Below are 23287 nucleotides of genomic sequence, written 5' to 3'. Positions count from 1 at the left end.
CTGAAAGTTGCCACCCAGGTTAATAGAGCTGTTAAGAAGGCATATGGTGTGTTAGCTTTTATTAGTAGGGGGATCGAGTTTAGGAGCCACGAGGTCATGCTGCAGCTGTACAGAACTCTGGTGCGGCCGCACCTGGAGTATTGCGTGCAGTTCTGGTCACCGCATTATAGGAAGGATGTGGAAGCTTTGGAAAAGGTGCAGAGGAGATTTACTAGGATGTTGCCTGGTATGGAGGGAAGGTCTTACGAGGAATGGCTGAGGGACTTGAGGTTGTTTTCGTTAGAGAGAAGGAGGAGAAGAGGTGACTTAATAGAGACATACAAGATAATCAGAGGGTTGGACAGGGTGGATAGTGAGAGCCTTTTTCCTCGGATGGTGATGGCAAACACGAGGGGACATAGCTTTAAGTTGAGGGGTGATAGATATAGGACAGATGTCAGAGGTAGTTTCTTTACACAGAGAGTAGTAGGGGCGTGGAACGCCCTGCCTGCAACAGTAGTAGACTCGCCAACTTTAAGGGCATTTAAGTGGTCATTGGATAGACATATGGATGAAAATGGAATAGTTTAGGTCAGATGGTTTCACAGGTCGGCGCAACATCGAGGGCTGAAGGGCCTGTGCTGTGCTGTAATGTTCTAGAGCAATAATAGTTGGGGATTTCAACTACCTTCATATCAACTGGGATACAAACAGTATGAAGGACACAGAGGGCACAAAATTTTTGAATTGCATTCAAGAGAACTTTTTTAACCAGCACGTAACAAGCCCAACGAGAGGGGCACAATTCTAGATTTAGCGTTTGGTAATGAAGCTGGGCAAGTGGATGAAGTAGCAGTGGATGACCATTTTGGAGATAGTGACCATAATACAGTTAGTTTTAGCATAATCATAGAAAAGGACAAAGATAAAACAGGGGTAGAAGTTCTAAATTAGGGGAAGGCAAATTTTACGAAACTGAGAGGTGATCTGGTGAAAGTGGACAGAATACAGCTACTTGAAGGAAAATCAGTGGCAAACCAGTGGGAGGCATTCAAAAGTGAGATACTACAGACACAGTGTAGGCATATCCCCACAAAAATAAAGGGTGGTACTGCCAAATCTAGAGCCCGCTGATTATCTAGAAGCTTACAGGGTTAAGTTAAAGTAGAAAAAGAAAGCTTATGACGATCACAAAAACTTAATACTTTGGAAAGCCATAGGTGTATCGAAAGTGCAGGGGTTAAATAAAAAAGGAAATGAGAAAAGTAGAGAGGGGTCATGAAAAATTATTGGCAAGTAAAATCAAGGAAATGTACTAATAAAACATCTTTGGGTTAGGATTGGCAAGAGGATAACTAAGGAAAGGGTAAGGCCTATCAGATGTACAAGAGATGTTATGCACAGATGCAGATGTAGGCAGGGTTAAAAATTAGTACTTTGTCTCTGTCTTCACAAAGGAGACACGATGCAGACTTTGTAAGTCAAGAGGAGGAGTGTGAAATATTAGATACGATAAGCATAATGAGAGAGGAAGTACTAGAGGGACTGACATCCTTGAAAGTGGATAAATCGCCAGGGCCGGATGGATTGCATCCCAAGTTGTTAAAGGAAGCCAGGGAGGAAATAACGGATGCTCTGAGGATCATCTTCAAATCTTCACTGGATACGGGCGAGGTACCAGAGGATTGGATGTCTGCGAACGTTAAACCATTGTTTAAAAAGGATGTGAGGGATAGGCCAAATAATTATAGGCCGGTCAGTCTGACCTCGGTGGTGGGCAAATTACTAGAATCAATTCTGAGGGACAGAATAAACTGCCACTTAGAAAGGCACAGATTGATCACGGATAGTCAGCATGGATTTGTTAAGGGAAGGTCATGTCCTACTAACATGATTTGAGTTTTTTGAGGAAGTAACAAGGAAGATCGATGAGAGTAGTGCAGTGGGTGTGGTCTACATGGATTTTAGTAAGACATTTGACAAAGTCCCGCATGGCAGACTGGTCAGTAAAATGAAAGCCCATCGGATACAGGGGGATGTGGCAGGTTGGATCCAAAATTGGCTCAGTGACAGGAAACAAAGGGTAGTAGTCACGGATGTTTTTGCGAATGGAAACCAGTTTCCAGTGGCGTTCCATAGGGCTCCGTGTTGGGTCCCTTGCTGTTTGAGGTATATATTAAATGATTTGGATTTAAATGTAGGAGGTATGATTGGGAAATTTGATGACACGAAAATTGGCCATGTAGTTGATAGTGAAGAGGACAGCTGCAGACTCCAGAATGAAATCAATGGTTTGGTTGAGTGGACGGAAAAGTGACAAATGGTATTCAATCCAGAGAAGTGTGAGGTAATGCATTTGGGGAGGGCAAACAAAGCGAGGGAATACACACGATATGGGAGGATATTGAGAGGGGTAGAAGTGAGAGACCTTGGAGTGCATGTCCACAGGTCCCTGAAAGTGGCAGGACAGGTAGATAGAGTGGTGAAGTAGGCATATGGAATAAAAACAAGAAATGCTGGAAATACTCAGCAGGTCTGGCAGCATCTGTGGAGAGAGAAGCAGAGTTAACGTTTCAGGTCAGCGACCCTGCATCAGTACTGGCAAATATTAGAAATGTAATAGGTTTTAAGCAAGTAAAGTGGGGTGGGGCAAGCGATAACCAAAGAGGCTTCGATAGGACAAGGTCACAGAATAAGTGACCAGAAGGTCATGAAGCAAAGGCAAACAGTATGTTAATGGTGTGGTGAAAGACAAAGTGTTCGTGCAGAGATGGTGTTAATTGACAGAAAAATGAACAGCCTGGCCCCAAGCACAAACATGAAAAAAAAAGTGGGTAGGCACTGTATAAACAAACTAAAATAAAACAAACAAATAAAATACAGTATACTAAAGTGAAAGTAGTACAAGTAAATTGCTACTTCACCTGAAAGGAGCGTTTAGGGCCTCCGCCATTTCCAGCGTGATGCTGCTACCAAATGCATCTTCCCATCACCTCCCCATCACCAGTCTAAAGGGATCGCTCCCTCCGTGACACCCTGGTCCACTCCTCCATTACCCCCACCACCTTGTCCCCTTTCCACGGCACCTTCCGCTGCAATCGCAGGAAGTGTAATACCTGCCCATTTACCTCCTCTCTCTCCAAGGTCCCAAACACTCCTTTCAGGTGAAGCAGTGATTTACTTGAACTACTTTCTATTTGGTATACTGTATTTGCTGCTCACAATGTGGTCTCCTCTACACTAGGGAGACCAAACGCAGATTGGGTGATTGCTTTGCGGAACACCTCCACTCAGTCCGAAAGCATGACCCCGAGCATTTGGTTGCTGGCCATTTCAACACTCCCCCCGGTCTCATGCCCACATCTCTAAAGTGGGGTTGCTGCAGTGAACATCAACGCAAGCTTGAGGAACAGCACCTCATTTACCGATTAGGCACGCTACAGCCTGCCTGAACATTGAGTTTAATACTTCCAGAGCATGACGGGCACCCCCCTTTTTATTTTTTTTTGTTAGTTTTTCTTTATTTTATTTTAGTTTGTTTCTACTGTGCCTACCCACTGTTTTTTTTTACATGTCTGTGCTTGGAGCCAGGCTGTTCATTTTTTTTGTCAATTAACACCCTCTCTGCACCAACACTTTGTCTTTCAGCACACCATTAACATACTGTTTGCCTTTGCTCCATGACCTTCTGGTTAGTTATTCTATGTAACCTTGTCCGATCAACATCTCTTTTGTTATCTCTTGGCCCACCCCTGCTTTACTTGCTTAAAACCTATTACATTTCTAATATTTGCCAGTTCTGAAGGGTCACTGACCAGAAACGTTAACTCTGCTTCTCTCTCCACAGATGCTGCCAGACCTGCTGAGTATTTCCAGCATTTGTTTTTATTTCAGATTTCCAGCATCTGCAGTATTTTGTTTTTACTTCAAGGCATATGGAATGCTTTCCTTTATTGGCAGAGATATAGAATACAAAAGCAGGGATGTAATGCTGGAACTGTATAAAACGCTGGTTAGGCCACAGCTGGAGTACTGCATAGAGTACTGGTCCCCACATTACAGGAAGGACATTATTGCTCTGGAGAGAGTAGAGGAGATTTACAAGGATGCTGCCAGGGCTTGAAAGTTTCAGCTATGAGGAAAGATTGGATTGGCTAGGGTTGTTTTCCTTAGAATAGAGGCTGAGGGGCGACTTAATTGAGGTATGCAAAATTATGAGGGGCCTAGATAGAGTAGACAGGAAGGACCTGTTTCCCCTCGCAGAGGGACACAGGATTAAGGTGATCAGTAGAAGGATTAGAGGGGACATGAGGAAAAACTTTTTCAGCCAGAGGGTGGTGGGTGTCTGGAATTCACTGCCAGGAAGGGTGGTGGAGGCAAAAACCCTCAACTCATTAAAAAAATTACCTGCAAGGCTACGGACCACGTGTTGGAAGGTGGGATTAGATTGGGTGGCTAGTTTTTTCAGCCGGCGCAGACATGATGGGCTGAATGGCCTCCTTCTGCACTGCAATTGTTCTATGATTCTTCCTTGAAGATACTCCTTTATACTTTGTTGAATGAGGTATAACTGGGTTTTTAATGATATACTAAATTCATATTGACTGCTAAACACCCTCATTAGCCCGAAGAAGCAATGTTTATATTTGAGGAATATCAAATGTTCCATTATGATACAGAAATTACACATATTTCAAAAAAATTAAAGTATTTGTTTATTTTTATTTTAGTTTCGAAACCCAATCATAATCATTTCTTTCGCTATCATAAAACTGAAATTAAAAGTGAAGGATATTAAGTGTATTCAACTTCCCAGTCTGCTATGTGCGAATATTTCAATGTGATTGGCTGCTTACCTGCTTGCTGACATCACTGCTGCTGCATGTCTGGAAATCTCCTTGACCTGGTGCCAGATTTAAACTGCCATCAAGAAAGGATCTTTGTCAGTAGCTTTCTTTGACATCAGCGGCAACGTCATTGCTTCAGCACTGACTGCAAAATCGAGGCTTATAAATTCATAACATATCTCCAGATTGGTGCGTGTAGAGCCCAGATCAGATGTACAGTGGATTCAGACTTAAGTCTGGTGCTTCTTCTCTCAGCTGTGGCTCAGTGAATACCACTGTTGCTTCTAAGGTAGAAGGCTGTGGGTTTAAGTCCCACTGCAGGACTTAAGCACAACAATCTAGGCTGACACTGCAGTGCAGTGCTGAGGGAATGCGGCACTGTCTGAGGTGCTGTCTTTTTGATGAGACATTAAACCAAGGCCCTGTCTGCCCTCTCAGGTAGACATAAGAGATCCCATGGCACTATTTTGAAGAAAAGCAAGGAAGTTATCCTGACCAATATTTAGTCCTCAAGGGCGGCACAGTGGCGCAGTGGTTAGCACCGCAGCCTCACAGCTCCAGCGACCAGGTTCAATTCTGGGTACTGCCCGTGCGGAGTTTGCAAGTTCTCCCTGTGGCCGCGTGGGTTTTCGCCGGGTGCTCCGGTTTCCTCCCACAGCCAAAGACTTGCAGGTTGATAGGTAAATTGGCCATTGTAAACTGCCCCTAGTATAGGTAGGTGGGTGGGGATGTGGTAGGAATATGGGATTAATGTAGGATTAGTATAAATGGGTGGTTGATGGTCGGCACAGACTCGGTGGGCCGAAGGGCCTGTTTCAGTTGCTGTATCTCTAAATAAAAAAAATAAATAAATAAACTTATCTCTTGGACCAAGCTTTCGATCATCTGCCCCAATATTTCCTGATGTGGCTCGGTGACAAATTTTGCTTCATGAAGCTCCTGTGAAGCACCTGAGGATGCTTTATTAGGTATTTAAATCACTATATAAATACAAGTTCCTGTTGTTGCTCTTTTTTGACGTAGTGCCATGGGATTGTTTATGTCCACCTGAGAGGACAACGGTGATCTCCGTTAAATGTCTCATCCAGAAAAGAGCAAATTCACACAGCACTGTACTCCCACACTACCGTGCTGGATTCTTAACCTAGATGTTGTTCTCAAATCTTTGGATTGGGCTTGAACCCAAGACCTTCTGACTCAGAAGTGAGAACACTACCACAACTACACTGTCAGCAGCAGCAGCACAGGTAGATAAGGTGGTTAGGAAGGCATATGGGATACTTGCCTTTATTAGCCGAGGCACAGAATATAAGAGCAGGGAGGTTATGATGGAGCTGTATAAAACGCTAGTAAAACAGCTAGAGTACTGTGTACAGTTCTGGACACCACACTATTGGAAGGATGTGATTGCACTGGAGAGGGTGCAGAGGAGATTCACCAGGATGTTGCCTGGGCTGGAGCATTTCAGCTATGAAGAGAGAATGGATAGGCTAGGGCTGTTTCCCTTACCGCAGAGAGGCTGAGCGGGGGACCTGATTGAGGTATCCAAAATTATGAGGGGCATTGATAGGATAGATAGGAAGAAACTTTTTCCCTTGGCGGAGGTGTCAATAACCAGGGGGCATAGATTTAAGGAAAGGGGCAGAAGGTTTAGAGGGGATTTGAGGAAAATTATTTTCACTCAGAGGGTGGTTGGAATCTGGAATGCACTGCCTGAAGAGGTGGTAGAGGCAGGAACCCTCACAACATTTAAGTATGTAGATGAGCACTTGAAACGCGATAGCATACAAGGCTATGGGCCAAGTGCTGGAAAATGGGATTAGAATAGTCAGGTGCTTGATGGCTGGCACAGACACGGGGGGTCCAAGGGCCTCTTTCTGTGCTGTATGACTATGACCTATATATACTTAAAAAAAAAATCACAACGTAGTTAAAGTTTGAACTGTAACTTGCAAGTTTTACTGAACAAATTAGTTGGATTAATATTCAGTTCACAATCGAAGCCAACATTTAATATTAAATCATTTAAAACTTAATTTAGTTTGTTTACATAACCATATGCTACATCACTTATAAAATGGTGTCATGATTTTTCAGCCATCAGGAACGTGGGGCAGGCTTGACGGACCAGTTTCTCTTTTTCTATCCCTCAATTTCAAATGATCTTTGTATTGTCTCATTTTCTGCTTCCAAAATGACAGCTTCAGTAGTGATGCTGCACGTTACAACATAACACAAAGATCACACATAATCATTAGGAAATCATTTACCAAAAAAACTTAGTCATTGGCAAAGAGAGAGACTAAGTCCTGGCTGGGTAAAATGATTATGAATGGAGCAGAGGCTAACCTATTTAAAACAAAAATTATGGTTTCAAAACATGCATGAACTAGCAGATCTCCTCCAGCTATCCTGTACGTCAGTAGGTATGCTATTTTACGACTAAGTAAACTATGAAATGTTCATTTTAAATCAACAACAGTTTTAATGTTGTCTGCAGCCTCTCAACTTGTAGACTGAAAAACATTTCCAGCTGATTGAACAGTCAATATGTGCACTGCTTACTGACAATTTAATTCAAATCTCTCGCTGTATAGATGCATGTTTTTCTCTCTTTATGTCCAATATTTTCCTCATGCATTTTTCCTTTCTCTACATGTAACAGTTTTTCTCTATTTTTTTAACCATATTTGTAACATTTTTATTTCAAACAGATCTCAAAAAAAATTCTAGTTCCGAAGGTCATGCTCTACCTTGTTTTGAAACAAAAAAAAAGTGCACAGAATTACTATTACAGTCTGGTTTATCTGCTGAGAATCTTACAATTAATTCTCTCTATTCAGTATGAAGAATTATTGGCACCGGTGCTTGCCCTGAGTTGTAGATTTTGTCTCATCAGGTTCCAAGAGTGATATCTCTTAGAAGACCAAGAATTGTAGACTTCTCAAAGTCAAAAGTCCCTGATGGAAAACATTTATTCTACCCTCTTACCCATCCACAACACGCAGTAGCACTACAAGAGACACAATGTCAGGAAAGCATGGATTTGTAGAAGCTAGGAGCCCATTTCATAAAGTCAATGTGCATGTGGATTAACAGAATGCAAAAAAATGGGGTTTAGAACATTGATGTCAGCTAGCACCATGCCAATTCAGATCATCAGTTAATGGTATGCCAAGTATTGGATAGCTATCTGCCAGTCAATACCTGCCTAACCTGGCAGGTGAAGTTAGGTGAGCAGGCTAGGTGTTAATTGACAGCAGTTGGCATAAACAACTAAGTGGTGCATAAGGACTTTTATGTGCAGTATATTTTTTAAAATATTTATTTGGATATTGAGATTGAGAAGTCCCCAAGATATAAAATAGGAACTCAGAATCACCACAGGTGCCCGAATGAAATACTTCGGCATTTTTTTTTTACTATCAATGAGACAATACAAATTCCCATAATATCCTTTCAAATATTGAGATCACATTGTCCTCAAGGTAAGCCTTAAAAATGCAATGCTAAATACTGTTTTCAGACCCATTATTAAACATAAGGAAATTGTAACTCATAAGTGAGGAAGTGATGTTAAAGTTGATCAGACGCCCAATGGAGTAGTGCATTCAGTTTTGGGCACCAAACCTCAAGATATATTGGACTTGGAAGTGGTACAGCGTAGATTCACCTGAATTATACCAGGACTTAAAGGGTTGACTTACAAGGACAAGTTGTATTACTGACGAAAGGTCAGCAGCCTGAAGTGTTAACTTTCTCCACAGTTGCTGCCAGGCCTGGTGAGTATTTTCAGCATCTGCAGTACTTTGTTTTTGTTTTATTGATTGGTGTTGGCTGAGGGATAAATGTTGGTCAGAAGAACTTTCCTGCTGTTCTTTGAATAATGCTATGGGATCATTTATGTTCACCTGACAGGACAAATGAGGCCTCGGTTATGGGATATAAAGTTGTGCTAAGTGGTAGTGCAAAATGAGCCATAACATTTTCAACTCTACCCAATTTTCTTTTTTACTGACTAAAATAGGTTGCTGATTGGCTACCACTCATTTTGTGCTACCAAAGATGAAGTTATACTCCAAAATCTCATCTGAAAAATGCACCTCTAACAGTATAGTGTTCCCTCAATACTACAGTAAAGTTCCAGTCTGGATTATGTGCTCAAAACCTTGGAGTAGAATTTGAGCCCCAAACCATCTGACTCAGAGGTGAGATCGCTACCACTGAGCCAAGTCTAGCACTGTTAGCTTGAATATGTTCCCTGCTCCTTCACTTGAAACTCAATCATAATAACAGAATAGAGCATTCAATTACTTTAACTCTTGTGAACATGCAGCCTTTAATCTACAATTGTCATTCTGGCTGTTTCGGTCATCAATTTTGCATACTAGATAGTCTCTGGAGAATGGCAAAATTTAAAAGGTTCGTCGCAGGTACTTTAGAACAGTCAAGCTGGAACTTCAGAGGGTCAATCACCACATCTGTCTTGCAAACCAAATACATTTCTGATGTGTTCAGCAAGAATAATGCTTAGTACTAAGTAGAAATGTAATTGTGCTTTACTCCACTACAGTGGAGGATGGTCTCTATTAGTTCACTGAATCTACAGTTATTTAAATCGCATCAAATAGAATTTGAGGTTTGTCATAACCCCAGTTATCTGCAGCACAAATTTGTTTCACATTGTCAGAATTAGTCTTGCACAAGTCATGATTGCTGTCCAGATCCCTGTTGCCTTTTTCAATATTGTCCTCACGATCACTCTTTTGATCTGTACTACTGATCTCAATTTTAGCTGCATATGGATCATTCAAGTCAGCATTTACTGTTTCACTGTTACCCGCATCAGCAATAACTGGGTCAGCAGCAACGATATCTGAAGAAGCTTTGATCATTTCCACTTGTGTCTCATCATGAAGGTCAACTTCATTAACATTCGTCACCTTCTCCATTTCTGTCAGCACAGATATGCTGCTTTCCTCGGTTTTCATGGTTACAATGCTGTATGTTTTTCCACCCTTTATGATGTGAGCCTAGAAATTAGATTGCAATCTTAGTTAAGTTTAAATGAGTTGGGTAAAATGTGTCAAATGTATTGTCTCCATTCAAAGGATTTCTACATTTGTACTTGTGAACTAAAATGCTTACGCATTAAAAATACTATAATATTTAGAAATACAGAAGTTAAAACACAAACAGGCCATCCACCTGCTATCTTTTACCATACTATGCATTTCAGTGCATTCATTTTAACCTTTTTACTGTTTAAAAAAAAACTATTTCTTTTTTTCTTTTCTGTCGAAGCTACCCCCTATCTTTACTTCATTCTTTCTCCATTTCTAACGAGCCCATGATTTTATTCCTCTGATCCATGTTCCTCTTACTAAATTGTTCTCTGCATGGGCGTCTTCATTTACTTTTCCAATCTCTATTAGCTTAGCCTCACATTTTTGATGTTACTCTCATCACCCCATCCTAATTTAAATGGAAACAGAAAATTTACAGCACAAACCAGCGTCTTTGTGCCAACTGGAAAAGTGTTACCCACTTTCCAGCTCTTGGTCCATAGCCTTGTAGGTTACAGCACTTCAAATGCATATCTAAGTACTTTTAAAATGCGATTAGGATTTCTGCCTCTATCACCATTTCAGGCAGTGAGTTCCAGACCCCCACCACCCTCTGGATGAAAATATTACTCAACTCCCCTTTAATCTTTCTGCCAATTATTCTTGGGGAGGCAGTAGTGTAATGGTAATGTCACTGAACTAGAAATCCAGAGGTTCAGGCTAATACCCTGGGAATACAGGTTCAAATCCCACCACGACAACAAGTGGAAATTAAATTAAATTCATTAATCAATTTATTCAATTAATAAAAATCAGGAACTGACAGCTAGTCTCAGTAACGATGCCATGAAACTATCGATTATCACAAAAACCCAGCTGGTTCACTAATGTCCTTTAAGGAAGAAAATCTGCTGTCCTTACCTAGTCAGGCCTACATGTGACTCCAGACCCACAGCAATGTGGTTGACTCTTAACTGCCCTGTTAAAGGCAATTAGGGATGGGCAACAAATGCTGGCCTTGCCACCCACATCCCATGAAAGAATAAAAAAAATCTAAACCTGGTTATTGACATCTCTGCTAAGGGAAATAGGTCCTTTCTATTCAGTCTATCCTGGCCGCTCATAATTTTGCACACCAGAGTTAAATCTCCCCTCAGCTACCTCTGCTACAAATAAAACAACTCTAGCCTATCCAATCTTCCCTCATATCTAAAATTCTCCATTCCAGGCAACATTGTCATAAATCTGAAATAAAAAGAAAAAGTGCTGGAAATACTCAGCAGGTCTGACAGTATCTGTAGAGAGAGAAAGAGAGTTAATGCTTCTGGTTGATAACCTTTTATCAGAACTGCTGGACCTATTGAGTATGTCCAGTATTTTCGGTTTTTATTTCATATTTCCAGCATCCACAGTATTTTGCTTCTGGATCCTCGGAAATTCCCTCTGTATCCTCTCCAGTGCAATCACATCCTTCCTGTAACATGGTGACCAGAAATGTACGCAGTACTCTAGCTGTGGTCTAACTAGTGCTTTATACAGTTTTAGCATAACCTCCCTGCTATTATCTTCTCTGACTTGGCTAATAAAGGAAAGTATGCCTTTTTAACAACCTTATCTTCCTCTCCTGTTAGCTTCAAGGATCTGTGGACATGCACACCAAGGGCTGGATTTTGTGCCAGGCCCAAAAGGTGAGGGGAACCCTGCTTCAGCCCTTTTGAGGACCCTAGGCTGTATTTAACGGCTCGAGCAATTATATGCCCAGCGCCGGGGTCATCCTTTTAAGGACGAGGTTCCTGCCTCCAAGAGCTTCCGGCCAATCAGAGCGAGTGGTGACCACTGCCGGAACTGCAGCAGCCACTTGAAAAGGAGTAGCCATGGAGCCGGGACTGCAGGCAAGTGGGGGCAGGCTCACCGGGATCACTGAGGCAGGCTTTAGCAATGGGGTGGGTGTGGATGATGCTGCAGGGTCAGCCTTTGCTGCCAGGGGCCCTCCATGGGCCACAGATTGCTCACAGAGGAGGCCCCCACCCCTCAATCCCCACGGAGTCAGTCTTCTTTGACTGGGCAACTTCCCCACATGGCAGGACTCTCACCAGCCACTGGTAAATTAATTGGTTACATAAGGGTCTCGATTGGCCTCTGGGCAGGAAGGCTGTCCTCGGCGTTCCCCGCCCTAGACTAAATTCAAAGGCATCAGGAAGGCGACGTCCACTCTACCCTGCACTTTCCCACACAATTTAATGCCCCCCCCCACCCCCCGCCTCCATTCCTGTTCCTCGGAGGCCCATAAAATTCAACCCTAAGATCCCACTGGGTTCCTCTACACTTCTCAGTAGCCTACCATTTATTGTGTATTCGCGTGCTTTGTTTATCCTCCACAAATGCATTACGTCACACTTCTCCAGTTTGAATTCATTTTTCACTTTTCCGCCCCCTTGACATGTCCATTGATATCTTCCTGCAGTCCACAGCTTTCTTCTTCACTATCAACATGGCTAATTTTTGTATCATCTGCAAACTTCTTAATCTTGCCGTCTAAATCACTGATATATAGACTTCAATGTAATCACTTTGCCAGTACTTTAGAACCCTGTTCTCACAATAATCTGAGCGGGGTAGTGCACCAATATATCTGATCATTAAAAATATACATACAATGACACTGCACAATGGTTCATAAAACCAAATTGGTGAATTCACAGTAAATGATATTCTGTTCCTGTTATCTCACCTTTACTTAAGTTTAAACGAAATTATAATAGTTTTTATAGCAGTAAAAAGTGCATACTCACCAAAGATTTGGGTAATACCTGCTCCTTCTTATGAAATTTGCAGACAAAAAATATTATGCCTGCAAGCAGCAACAGGACAATGACAGAAATAATTGTTGCTAGAACTGCAACTGAAGAGGCTAAAAGACAAAGAATGAATAAATGTTTATCAGTCGCACAAAATGGTAAATTTTTGTGAAATAATTACGTATTTGAGGACAATCACAGGACAGTTCAACAAGAAATTGAATATTTGAGATTTACCACTTAACTGCCTCCCCCCCCACCACCCCCCCGCGCAGCCCCTTTGACAATCCAAACTAAATTTAATCGTTGGTTTATTATTGGGAGAGCATTCCCAGGAGGCATCAGCTGCCAATTTCACAAAACAGAAGATGGAATTTCAGATGTAGTACAATCATTAAAACATTTGCAAAAATTTTCCAATAGGAACCAACTGAAATTGAATTAACAAATATTATAACAGTAGAAGCAATATAGTCCTTTCAGCCTATTCTGCCATTCAATTAGATCATGTGGCTGATCTGAATCTTAGCTCCATTTACCTTTGTTCCATATTTCAATAACCTCAACCAATAAAATTTATCTCAGCTGTAAACATTTCAAATGACCCACATCCACAGTCTTTTTGGGCACGGAGCTCCAGATTTCAACAAACCCTTAGATGAAAAAGTGTTTCCCGATTTCACTCTTAAATGGCCTAGCTCTAATTTTATTACGTCTCCTTGTTCTGGATTCCCCACCAGTGGAAATATTTTCTCTAAATCTATCCTAACAAGTAACTCAATTTGATTTCCTTGGAGTTTAGAAGGTAGACGGGCAATCAAGCTAAGTTTATACAATTATCCTGGTTATTCAACCCTTTCAGCCGCAGTACAAATCCGGTCAATCTGAAACTCTTCCAAGTACAATATATCTTTCATGAGGTTTGGTGGCCAAAACTGAACACAAAAGTCCATGTGGGATCTGACCAAGGCTCTATATAACTGAACTTTCATATTCAAAACCCCTTGATATAAAGGCTAACATTCTATTAATCCATTTCTACCTGTGCACTAGCTTTTAGTGATGGGTACATGGACAATTAAGTCAGTTTGCTTCTCTCCAGCTAATCTCTCACGATTAGGGAAATGTTTTCTTTTTCAGATCGAATATAAATGACCTCACACCTCACCACATTGAACTCTATCTGCTATAGTTTTGCACACAGTCTATGTCCCCTGGAGCACAACTTCCTAAGCGTCACCTGCGAACTTGAATATACAACTTTCTATTCCTTCATTCAAGTCATTAATATATATGGCGAAAAGTTAAGGCCGCAGTACAGATTCTTGGAGTACACCATTGGTCAGACGAATGAATCCTTAAACTCTATTAGCTGTCTCTTGACTCCCAACCATTTACCAACCTATGTCACAAGATTACTTCCAATTCTATGTTGTCTAATTTTTACTGCTAATCTCTTGTGCGGAACATTATCAAAAGCCTTCCGGAAGTCCATATACCTTAGCCAATCTCCTATCTGCCATGATAGTAGAACCATAGAAACATTACGGCACAGAAAAAGAGGCCATTCAGCCCATCATGGCTGTGCAGCAGAAAAAAATAGCCACCCATTCTAATCCCACCTTCCAGCACCTGGTCCGTAGCCTTGCAGGACATAGCACTTCAGGTGCAAGTGCAGGTCCAGGTACCTTTTAAATGAGTTGAGAGTTTCTGCCTCCACCACCGATCCAGGCAGTGAATTCCAGACACCCACCACCCTCTGGGTGAAAAGGTTTTTCCTCATGTCCCCTCTAATCCTTCTACCAATCACCTTAAATCTGTGCCCCCTGGTAATTGACCTCTCCACAAGGGGAAACAGGTCTTTCCTGTCTACTTATTGTAGGCCCCTCATAATCTTGTATACCTCAATTAAGTCACCCCTCAGCCTCCTTTGTTCTAAGGAAAACAATCCTAGCCTATCCAATTTATCCTTATCGCTGCAATTTTCAAGCCCTGGCAACATTCTTGTAAATCTCCGCTGTACACTCTCCACAGCAACTACATCCTTCTTGTAATGTGTTGACCAGAACTGTACGCAATACTCCAGCTGTGGCCTAACCAGCGTTTTATCCCTGCTTTTGTGTTCTATACCTCGGCTAATAAAGGAAAGCATTCTATTTGCCTTCTTCACCACTCTATCTACCTGTCCTGCCACCTTCAGGAACCTGTGGACATGCACTCCAAGGTCTCTCACTTCCTCTAACCTTCTCAATATCCTCCCGTTTATTGTGTATTCCTTTGCTTTGTTTGCCCTCCCCAAATGTTTTATCTCACACTTCTCCAGATTGAATTCCATTTGCCACTTTTCTGCTCACTCAACCAAACCATTGTTATCATTCTGGAGTCTACAGCATTTTCTTCACTATCAACTAAATAGATAATTTTTTTAATTGTCATTTGCAAATTTCCCAATCATGCCTCCCACATTCAAGTCCAAATCATTAATATATACCACAAACAGCAAGGGACCCAACACTGAGTCCTGCGGAACGCTACTGGAAACCGCTTTCCATTCGCAAAAACATCTGTCGACCATTACTCTTTGTTTCCTGTCACTGAGCCAATTCTGGATCCTACTTGCCACATTCCCCTAAATCCCATGAGCTTTTACTTTGCTGACCATTCTGCTATATGGGTTCTTGTCAAATGCCTTACCAAAATCCATGTAGACTACATCCACTGCACTACCCTCATCAATCCTCTTTGTTACTTCCTCAAAAATTCAATTAACTTCGTAAGACATGACCTTCCTTTAACAAATCCATGCTGACTATCCCTGATTAATCTTTGCCATTCTAAGTGACAGTTTATCCTAGCTCTCAGAATAGTGATCTCCACAAAAAAACTACATTAGTCTACATTATCTATCTCCCACAAATCCACGCTGACTCTCTGATCAACTGATACCTGTTCAATTGTTCATTATGTAATGTTAGATTCGGTATATAGTCACACCAATTCTGTAAGGAGTCATATAAAGTGGGCTATGTTAAGTAACCAGCAGTAGACAGTGACCAACAAGTATTTTTTTCTTTAGATTATGCAGTTTTTTCTAAAATTCATCAACAACTTGCATTTATACAGCATATTTAATGAATACATTTCAAAATGCTTCACAGGAGCGTAACCAGACGAAAATTGGCAGCGAGCCAACGAAAGAGATATTAGGACAGGTGACTAAAAGCTTGATCAAAGGAGAGAGCTGGAGAGGTTTATGGAGGGAATTCCAGAGATTACAGCCTGGATGGCTAAAAGCACGTCCTCTGAGTGAGACTAAGGAAATGGAAGATGCACAACAGGCCAGAATTGGACGAACACAGAGTTATTGGAGGGTTATAGGGTTTGAGGAGGTTAGAGAAATACGACGGGAGAGGTCGTGGATGGTTTTGAAAACAAGCATGAGAATTTTAAAATTGAAGCATTGCCAGACTGTGAGCCAATGGAGCTCAGCAAACATAAAGGTGATTGCTGAGTGCTACTTGGTGCAGGTTAAGATACGAACAGAGTTTTGGATGAGCTCATGTTTATGGAGGATGGAAGATGGGAGGCTGGCCAGGAAAGCATTAGAGTTGTATAGCCTGGAGGTAACAAAGGCATGGTTGAAGTTTTCAGCAGAAGATGGCTTGAGCAGGAGCACTGACGGGCAATGTTAGGCAAGTGGAAGTAGGCAGTCTTTGTGCTGGTGATGTGGAGCTCGGAATCTCAGCTCAGAGCTATTGGTTTTGTTGATCATTACTCTGCATTAATTAGGCATTTTGAATGTTCAGTCTACAAACACTCCTAGGTCTCTTTCAACTTCATTTTTACCCATTTTACTACCACTTATGGAGTACGCATTGCCAAATTTTTCAAATGAGCAGCATTTCACACTTCATTACAGTAAATTTCATCTGTCATTTTTCTACCCACTTGCATATTTTCTGCAACTCTGTAGGTTTTGTGCTGCCTTCACTGATTCCACTGCCCCTCATAATATTATCTCAAAATTTAACCAAATTGCATTGAGTATTTACTCTCAGTCAGAGTAATTTATGGCACAGAAGGCCATTTGGTCCATCGAGTCCATAGCGGCTCTCCACGGAGCTATCCAGTCAGTCCCACACACCCACTCAAACCCCGTAGCCCTGCAAGTCTATTTCCCTCAAGTGTCCATCCAACTTCCTCTTGAAGTTCATTTAGGATTATTTGTAGACTTTGACAGGTGACTCAGTAGAACACTAAAAAATAATCTGCGCTGCAAGCAAAGTCATGGTAACATTTTTTAAAGAAGTTTTGTTTTAAAGAAAGACTTTACTTCGCAGTCTTCGCAAGCAAGTTATGCAGACTCCAGCAGAAACGATGCAAAAGCAGCAAGATGAATTGGCAGACTGCTCTAAAGGTTTTCAAATAGATTAGATTGGTAACAATTTTAAAATACTCACAGAAGGGTGAAGGAGCAATCTGTTCTACATAGGCTCTATGTAGAACAAGGTCTATATTATTTGTTAATCCTTGGCAGATCACAGTCCACATGACACTCAAGTTCATAAGCAGAGGCTTCTAGACAGCAGTTTCCACATGGGTAGTACTGTGAATTAGTAGGTTGGAGATTGTTCCCTGGTAGTAGCTTAAGTTAAGCAGTAGAGGAGATGTACTCCAAGCAGTAGTGCTGGAATGTCTCAGTTCTTCTGTTAGTTCCAAACTCCACTACCAATAGGAGAGAAAGAATGATAGGGTTCCTTGAAGTTGGGGTGGACAAAGGGAGTCCTCAGAAAGGAGGCCCATTCTGTTAAGTGTTACTGCAACTCCAAATGAACATAGACCAATGTCCCACTAGTCTTGCATTCATGCTTAAAGTAGATGGTGAAGGAGGAGCATGAGAATGAAGCTGCATCACAACTGAGAAATAAGCTTTAGAAGATGCCTACCCTTCTGACAAGAGGCCAACTCGCCATATCAAGATTATATATAGGGAGGAAAGTCATGCTTTCTATTGCCTCCTAAACCCTCATCTAGAATGTGCTCAACAGTGTCCCACTTTGATTGCATTCCAATTCCAAGATGGGCAGAATCTGCATTTTATTTTATTAGAAATAAGAAATGAACCTGTACCAGACAAAACATGAGAAAAAATTAAGAGACAGCCATGAATAGAACATAGTACAGAATAAATGTACACTAATATGTTCTATTGAACCTAGTATTTTCATATTTTTGACAATTTCACCCATTTGCTATTTGTAGTGAAATCATTTATATAAATGAAGGATGCATTCAGAATTTCACTATAAACAACGTTGAGTGGAAGGTTTTCTCCCACACAGACACTTCAACACCTATAGTTTAGCTGCTAGGCAACAAACCTAATTATCCGTGGAAGAAACAAAATAGAAGCTTTGATCAGGCACAAATCACGAGCACTGCATACTTAGAACATAGCTCAAAAGGGTATACATACCTCTGAAGGGGTCATTGGCTGGTTGCAATTTGGAAACAGCTTCATATTCCAACTCATCTGAGGTATCATTTGAATCCTGATCCTTCTCTGGATACTTGCTTAGGTCCTCCAGGTAGTCCTCACTCTCCTGGTAGTCCTCACTCTCCTGGTAGTCCTCACTCTCCTGGTAGTCCTCACTCTCCTGGTAGTCCTCACTCTCCTGGTAGTCCTCACTCTCTCCTTCCTCCCAAGGATAATACAGCTCTTCAGTCTGGCGAATGGTAGAGTCCTCTCTCCTTAGGACTTCTGACCAAGACAAATTCCTTGAATCTGTTAAAATATTGCATGGCATTCATGAATGATGTTTGCCTTCACATGGTTGGACTTTAAGAAGCAGTCAAGTACTGACCATGTGACATTCATTCATTGCCAGCATGCTTTTGTTTTGTTGTTATTGCCCTCTGAAGTTGACGCAGCTTTCCCTTCCCAACCTCCAACCAGACTCCCAACTTAGTGGTAGTAGAAAAGTAGAACTCGTCTTCAGTATTAGCCACATAGCTAATTTCCTGGACTATAGGTGCTTCAGACATATTGGAGTTGAATTTCATCTTCTGCACAAGGTGGTTTCGAACTAAGCTTGCTTGAAAGATGAAGTGCAAACTTAGTTCAAGCTCCTTTGGATGATTAATCACAACTCATGCAAATTCAGACAGGTCTAAAGAAGGCACCAGGGAAGGAAAAACTCCTGTGTTGCACCCATTTTTTGTCATAAAATCAACATAGCTGATACCAATTTCTGGAGTGTCACCACCATATTGGCCCTCCCTATTTTTAGGCATCCCTTGCAGTCTCGGGAAAGCAACATTGTCCAATTTAAATAAGCAAATACAGGTTATTCACCTGTTTCAGATCTCCTTCTGCAATATTTCTGAAAAGCACTGCAAAAGCTCAGACTAGTTTTTCTACTTTTACAGTGTTCCTTCCAGCTCCACAGCACCAGTGGGTCACAACCTCCCCACAATTACTGCCCTCCATTTCGCCTCTGGGGATTTACATGATAGCTGCTGCTGGTAAATTGGCACCGTCTCTGGAGGCACAATGAACCTCGACAACTTGCTGCTGCTATTACGATGAGGCCCGAGGCTCAAATTTGAGAGATCCTTAGACTAACCTTGTTGGGCATATGCACTGGTTTTCGGGCACTACCCAATTTCTACCCCCTAGTGTAGGTAAAGGAAGAACAAAAGGAAGACATGTTAAACATCTGTATATAAAAAAACACTGGTTAGACCCCAGCTGGATTACTGTGGCCAATTCTGGGCACTACACTTTGGAAAGCGTGTCAAGGCCTTAGAGAGAGTGCAAAGAAAATTTACCAGAATGGTACAGAAGATGGAAGACTTCAGTTTGGTGGAGAGACTAGAGTTCTCCTTAGAGCAGAGAAGGTTAAGCATAGTTTTGATAGAGTAAAAAAGGAGAAACTGGGAAAACTGGCCCTGATACTTATTCAGAAACATGTTGAGAATTGGGGGAGGGGCATCCTGATATTGCGTGGGAAACTTGGAAGCATGTTCAGCGCAATCGTTCGTGGCTTTTTAATTGAACCAGTTCATTGGCATTTTACTTTTTGGTTTGGTGTCCAATACATGGCATGATAAGGATACATACAACAAAATCAAAACATGAGTATTTAAAGATCTAAACTGAAGATGGAATTTGAGAGGAGTTGGAGTTTGCAACAAAGAAATAAGAAATTAAATGATGGATTCAAGATGGGCAAAGTTTGTGCCCATTTCCCTACGCCTCCCTTGATATATTGCTGGGGGCTGTGAGCAGCTGCAGAGACATAATCTTGTCCAACAAAATGAGGAAGAAACTTGATGAAAGGTAACAGACCTGAAACGTTAACTGTTTTTCTCTCCACAGATGCTCCCTGACCTGAGCATTTCCAGCATTTTCTGTTTTTGTCTCAGATTTCCAGCATCCGCAGTATTTTGCTTTTGTGTTGAGGAAGAAACCTGCTGCTGCCACAAAGAAGGTGTGGCTAGTGGAGGCCCGGGAAACCAGCAGGAGCATTTTGCCATGCTTCTGGATTCAGTGCAGGATATGATTTATGATCTAACCAGGTCAGGAAAGGTGAGTGTAGTGGCATATTCAACTACATTCTGCTGTGCTCACTACACTAACCCCTTACTTTGCTTCATCAAGCCTACTCCATTATATCACACCTCACATACACTTACCTTGCAAGCCCACCCATCCTTCTCTTTCTAAGCACTTCCTCACACCCCCATCTATCCATCCACTACTGACACTCACCATCAACTTTATGCAATTTCGTGCCTGTCCCTCAGTTTCCTCTCACCAAATGCATTCCATCCATCAGGTGAACACGTGCCATTACATTAACTCACAGATCTAATCTTTTCTTTGTTATAGGAAAATAAGAGCAGCAGCAGGCAATATGCAATGTACTGACAGGCCTTCCAAGCACCCTGGCCATGACTGCAGAAAGAATGGAGGGAGACCACCTCAACCACGAATGTGTTAATTCCCCAAGGTGTTGCAATAATGTGTTCTTGCATTCATAGAGTGGCGAGCTCCGTTAAACATCAAACACTCCAATTCAGTGAGTCCATGCACACTCTGGATGACAGCACATCTGTCACCTTAAGTATGATTATAGCTACCTTAGCCTTACAGTGTGTTAGAAATAAAAATACGAAATGCTGGAAATACTCAGCAGGTCTGGCAGCATCTGTGGACAAAGAAGCAGAGTTAACATTTCAGGTCAGTGACCCTTTTTGATACTTCCTAACCAAATCATTCTCAGCTTTGAGTCAAGCCATCCATTTTAAGTTGTTCACATCCCAAGACCTCGTTCACACCTATTCTAGTTTGACATCACAATTTGGCTGCAACAATGGGGGGCAGGAAGTCTATGGATAAGTAGCCATCATGTCTCTTGTTCCTTTACATCATAGAAGACTGCATTTCGTTGTCAGGAGACACAGCAATTATAGAAAGACACATTATACTAGAGCCTAGAGGTTTGTATGGAGGGAGTATTGGGTGACATCAAAGGAGAAGATTTTGGACTTTAGTGGGAGGGATAAGTAGGATTTCCCTAGAACAGTGAGGCCCTTTAGGGGAGAGCTCACAGGCTGTCAGAAAAAAAACACCTACAGATGCCAAACCTGATTACCTCAGGTCTTCAAGAAACCAGGTGGTATGAATTTGTGCAACAGTAATAATGACTGTATTTTTATGCCTGCTAAATAAACTTGCCTTTGGACAACAAACTTGAACCTGAACTGTGAAGAATCATTTAACTAATTCAAAGTGAACTCCTTACTTATTGGTATTCCTGCGGGGCCCTTGTGTTGAAAGATATGCAAGTTGTATTGCTAGACATGGTTCTGATGGAAGTGGTACGGTTTGTGACTAAGTGCAATAAATTAGTGGATTGTCCCTCAGATTATTCGAAGGAGTTTAGTTTATGACCAAGGGAAATAGGTGTTATTAAAAGAGAATGTTTGCAACTAAGTGAAAAAATTAGTGGACAGTTTCTTGCTGACGTTAAGTACTGGAGTTAGGTGCCAGGGCGGAAGATTTGGTCAGTATTATTTAGAAGTATGTAGACAAGAAGCTAGGAGTATGCAAATCATTGATGTCTGAAGTTGACAGTCTGGGACACATATTAGAGTTACATAAGGTTACAGAAGGAAAAGAAAACTAAGCAGCATGTTAGGAAATCCTTGATTATTCTGCGACAAACAGCAAATAACCAAATTAAAAGAGGAACTCAAAGCAGGGAAGTGTTTGGCAGAGATGAATAAGAGTAGGTTGTGCAAGGCGAAGAAGAAGTTAGAGCACAAAAAGCAGCACTGAGATCCGTCTGGATCACTATCTTATTTACGGACTAAGAACTGAAAGCTGATGCAGTGTGAGGCAGAGCTGGAAGAGAAGGAGGGATTGGTAGGAAAATACCAAAGTAAAACTGATAAACTGGGTGCTGCCCTGAGGGATGTTCTTATACAGCAAATGGAAGACCAAAAAACTGCTGGAAAGGGAGGCACTCGCGAGGTGTGTCAAAAACAGATTTGACAATTGAAAGATCAGTTGAAGCAACAGTGGGTCTTACATTCGCTGCATCAGCTTTGGGAACAGGGAAGGTTCAGCAGGAGAAATAGAATACAATGACATAGCACAGGCTGCGTGGGAATAGACATTCAGAAGGGAAGAACAGGGTGCCCTGAATGTGAATTGTGATAACAATGGCTCAGAAGGAAAAGGGGTGATAATCCCCCATTTGGTAACAAAGGAGGGAGGATGTGTGAACCACCACAGTATTGTTTGATGCTCTGCAGTTAAAAGCAATAGCTTAGAATATCCCACAGACTAAATCTAGGAAGTATTCGAGTCCCTGTTCTTCTTTTGGGCCTCCTTATCTCGAGAGACAATGGATACGCGCCTGGAGGTGGTCAGTGAGTCCCTGTATAACTGCAATAGAACAAGTAGCTGACTTAGAAATTTGCGATGAGGGACAGAGGGTGAAATTGGTACTCTATGTGCGCCATCCAGATGTGTACAAGTCTCTTCCTACCTCAATTAAGAAAGGAACTGGGACCTGGAGTGGGGTGAAAGAGGCAGTGTGGAAAGCGACGGGTTATAGGTCAGCTTCTGATTGCAATGTCCTAAAAAGCTTGCTGGAATGCAAACAGGTGGCTAATAAGCCCCGGAAAGTAATTCCATAGTCAGTCTGCAAATAAAATCAGGCAGCCTTTCCAGGGCACGATCACAATAGTGATAATAGGTTTGAAGTAAGGCAGAGGATTCAATACCTGATTGCATTATACATTTCTTACACAGCCCCAATTAGTGATACTTGTGATCCCTCCAATGATAACCACAATGAGCAGTAGGTTATAGGATGGACAAACCGGAATTGAGAACAAATGAAATCCCAAAAGACAAAGGCCCATTCAAACCAACCCTCTAAGGAACCAACCCACTGCTGCCCCCGATGGAGGAATGAGGGAATACCAAAATATGGGCTCCCTAGCCAACACTGCCCTAAAACCCAGGCCGGGTCATTTCTAAGGTGTTGGAGTTGTGAGCAAATTGGTCATCTTTACAGGA

The 23287-nt window shown here is 41.8% G+C and overlaps 1 protein-coding gene across 2 annotated transcripts in view; it reads right to left on the bottom strand.

The window, feature by feature from the left end:
• Window positions 1-4670: 4670 nt before the first annotated feature.
• LOC137361069 (interferon gamma receptor 1-like) overlaps window positions 4671-23287 on the bottom strand; it is a 57685-nt gene continuing 39068 nt past the window's right edge. Inside the window, exons 6-8 of one of the 2 annotated variants that reach the window (XM_068026052.1) lie at window positions 18167-18475; window positions 12685-12803; window positions 4671-9859 (exon numbers count right to left, since the gene is read on the bottom strand). In XM_068026052.1, coding sequence (XP_067882153.1) covers window positions 9440-9859; window positions 12685-12803; window positions 18167-18475 — 848 coding nt within the window. In that variant the 3' untranslated portion in view covers window positions 4671-9439. The remainder of the gene's footprint in view (window positions 9860-12684; window positions 12804-18166; window positions 18476-23287) is intronic. The other variant, XM_068026053.1, reaches the window with a different exon arrangement.

Source organism: Heterodontus francisci, chromosome 3 (genome assembly GCF_036365525.1).
Source record: "Heterodontus francisci isolate sHetFra1 chromosome 3, sHetFra1.hap1, whole genome shotgun sequence".
In the NCBI taxonomy this organism is placed as follows: domain Eukaryota; kingdom Metazoa; phylum Chordata; class Chondrichthyes; order Heterodontiformes; family Heterodontidae; genus Heterodontus; species Heterodontus francisci.
Note: the sequence above shows the minus strand (reverse complement) of the source record. Positions and strands in the feature narration are given on the sequence as shown.